The 2,950-nt window shown below is 37.2% G+C and overlaps 1 protein-coding gene across 5 annotated transcripts in view; it reads right to left on the bottom strand.

Annotated features, from left to right (window-relative positions):
• Nucleotides 1-2,950, bottom strand: part of pdgfrb (platelet-derived growth factor receptor, beta polypeptide) — a 61,644-nt gene that overhangs the window by 28,332 nt on the left and 30,362 nt on the right. For 4 of the 5 annotated variants that reach the window (XM_016492298.1, XM_016492300.1, XM_016492296.1 and 1 more), the window contains exon 6: nt 894-1,059. The exons of the other annotated variant lie outside the window; for it this stretch is intronic. In XM_016492298.1, coding sequence (XP_016347784.1) covers nt 894-1,059 — 166 coding nt within the window. The remainder of the gene's footprint in view (nt 1-893; nt 1,060-2,950) is intronic. 5 annotated transcript variants of the gene reach the window in all.

Genomic DNA, 2,950 nt, shown 5'->3' with positions numbered 1-2,950 from the left:
TGGCTAGCATTCACTTGAGATTCCTGCAGCGTGCTTTCAGAGTTCTCTGAAACCCTCCACCTTCCCCAGCTCCACCTGTATAGATCTGCTATGGGTTATTTTATATGCTATTTGTGCAGCAGCAGTATGTCTTAAATACTCATGCACCGTATCGCTATATGCATTGGCAGTAGCAAGTTCCTGTACTTGCTTGCAGCAGCAGCAATAATCTACAACAACAGCAATAACCAACAGCAGCAGCAATTCAGCAGCAGCGTAGCAGATCTGTTCCGCCAAGACCAAATACATTAACATTGTCATATCCATCACCATGCTAAAATGTTCCGAGACGGGTCATGATTGAATTAAGGTTTGCATCAAAGCATCATTGAAAACACACCACCCAGATCTTACAGCTCAGATGATGAAGGCCGCACTTCATACAGCTCTGGTTTTACCAGAAAGCTGCAAAAAATGTACTGACTAGTGTTATTTTACAATCATTGGGATACTATTATAGTTTTATTTTATGTGATATAAGTTTTCTCATGTTTTTTTTTTACTATAATAACCCTGTTTTTTTAAATATAGTTTTTATAAATTTTTATTTCAGTTATTTTAGTATATTAAGTTAAAGTAAATTAAAATGAGAAATGTTGACTCGGCAGCTTGGGGAAATAATTTTAATTACAATTATTAAATAAAATTAAAAATAAAAAACAGATAGATCATTTATGCTTCCCTCAGTGTGCTTTTTTTTATTTATTTTTTTACTTTTTTCCAGTTAAAGTTTATTACATGTAATGAAATGTTTTCATGGTTTACTCTATAACCTTGTTGTTGACTGTCACTGATTTGAGTAGCCAGACTTTATTGTATGCTTTATGTAAATGTGATGCATCTGCAGCTCTTACCCAGTACAGTGATGTTAATACTGGCTGAAGCTTTATGGTTCTGCACACCTTCAAGCACGTGACAAACGTACTGTCCTGATCTGGCCAGAGACACGTCTGTGATGTTGAGACAGGACCGCATGCTCATGGATGACAGGACATCGGTCAAGAGCTCAACGCCCCCCGCCTGAGGGGCAAAAGGTTTGGGGGTTTCAGTGTTAGAAACTTTTTTAACTTTTCCACTAGCACGCAATATTTGCTCCTAGAAACTGATTTTCAGGGGCATTTAGTTTCTTTTCTTTCTTTTTTTTATCATACAAAAACACTATTTTTAAAAATTATAATTTTTATCCATTTTAAAAATATATATTTTAAATGATTACAAATATTTTAATCATATAATATAAATAAATAAAATGTTACATATTTTTCCATTGATCAAAGCAAATGTCCAATAATTAGAATATCTATTACCAATTACCGCAAAAATATAACATTCAAAAACACACTTATTTGTTCAAACAAACTCCACAATTTGAATGTTAGGTGCATTTTTGTCGTTTTTGTGGCATTTTTGCCCCAAAACCGGCTTAATTTCTGACTGGTGTACATTTACATTTATTTATTTGGCAGGCACTTTTAAGCGATTACATTGCATTCACTGCAAAAAATTACTTTTCTTCCTCAGTATTTTTAACTTGTTTTCCAGTACAAAAATCTAAACATCCTTAAAATAAGATACATTTACTTGAAAAGCAAAATGACTTAAAGGGGTGGTTGATCAGCTTTTTTCGAAGGGCGTGATTGTGTTTATGGAGTGCATTGTAACATGTGCTCATTTTAAATAAAAAAAACAAATTATTTTCACATATTTTACCCATAGACTGTATAAAAACATGGAACGTTCAACCGGACTCACTAGCTGAAAATGAACCCCTGTGGTCCAGCTTCCTCTGAGAAGACCGCTCAGACAATAGCATAGAGGCAGGAAGGACACACATTAGGTCACATCCTGGTTTATAACTCAGTAGCCCTTAGAATGAGATCTGACAAAGTGCAGCACATTTTTCAGTGGAATTTTTTTAGTAAAACTATTTTTTAACATATGTTAATTATAAGGGCCAATATTGCAATTATTGGTTCGCTTTGTCATGTTTTTTTTTTTATTGAAATGGCATAAAGTCAAGTTAAATTCACAATACCCATTGTTTCAAAGCAGATTTACTGAAAATCATGTTGTTGATGTTAATATCTTAATATATAGTAGTCGCATTTAGCAGGTTAGAGCTGGGTGATAATAGTTATTTTTGACAAAATAAATGTCAAGCAGTTGAGATTTGCTATATAGTATATATTGCTTTACATGAGTATAATGTATGTAGGCAGGTAATGTAGAATGTACTATACTGTATCTAACCCATAGACTGTATGAAAACATGGACGTAGTGTCCGTGACGTCACCCGTAGGTTCCTGAAGAGGTTTTTGAAGCTCAAAATTGGGCGGAGGCAGCCGTCGCCATCTTGGCAGTGCGTCACTCCCGGATAATCGAAAATGGGCAAAGAGGCGGGAGCAGGTTGCTGAAACCATGCCCACCTAGCTCGACGGTGGGGACCGTCTATGGGATTGACTCCCTTTTGCAGCCAGCCTCTAGCGGCCAGTTGATGAATTACAGTTTAAGTCACTTCCTTGTTGGCTTCACGAGAGAGAGCGGGAGGTTGCCGCTTGATTTTACCTTTATTCTACACCGCTGTTTCCATTCTCGTCAAAGCGGTCTGTTGAGTTCCTGGTTCTATGAAGCCCCTCCCTCAGAAATACGCAATGGGCTCTGACTGGTTAGCTGGCCCAGTGTGTTTGTGATTCGCTAACCGTCTAGTGCGCACTGTCTGGAAACGTCACGCCCCCTTACCATTACGGGTAGTTGCTTGTTCCCGGGGGTGGGGTTTATGTAAACATCAGGGTTAGTGATGTCACAAAACCAGGAAGAAGCTCGTTGTAGTCACTACCAGACGTTTTTTGTAGTCCTTAAACCGCGATTTCTTTAAAAGAAAATATTTCCCTTTGCATTGAACTCTAGAGC

Source organism: Sinocyclocheilus anshuiensis, unplaced genomic scaffold, assembly GCF_001515605.1.
Source record: "Sinocyclocheilus anshuiensis isolate Anshui unplaced genomic scaffold, SAMN03320099.WGS_v1.1 scaffold1460, whole genome shotgun sequence".
NCBI lineage: Eukaryota > Metazoa > Chordata > Actinopteri > Cypriniformes > Cyprinidae > Sinocyclocheilus > Sinocyclocheilus anshuiensis.
The sequence above is the reverse complement of the archived record's forward strand: the minus strand, read 5'-3'. Positions and strand labels throughout refer to the sequence as shown.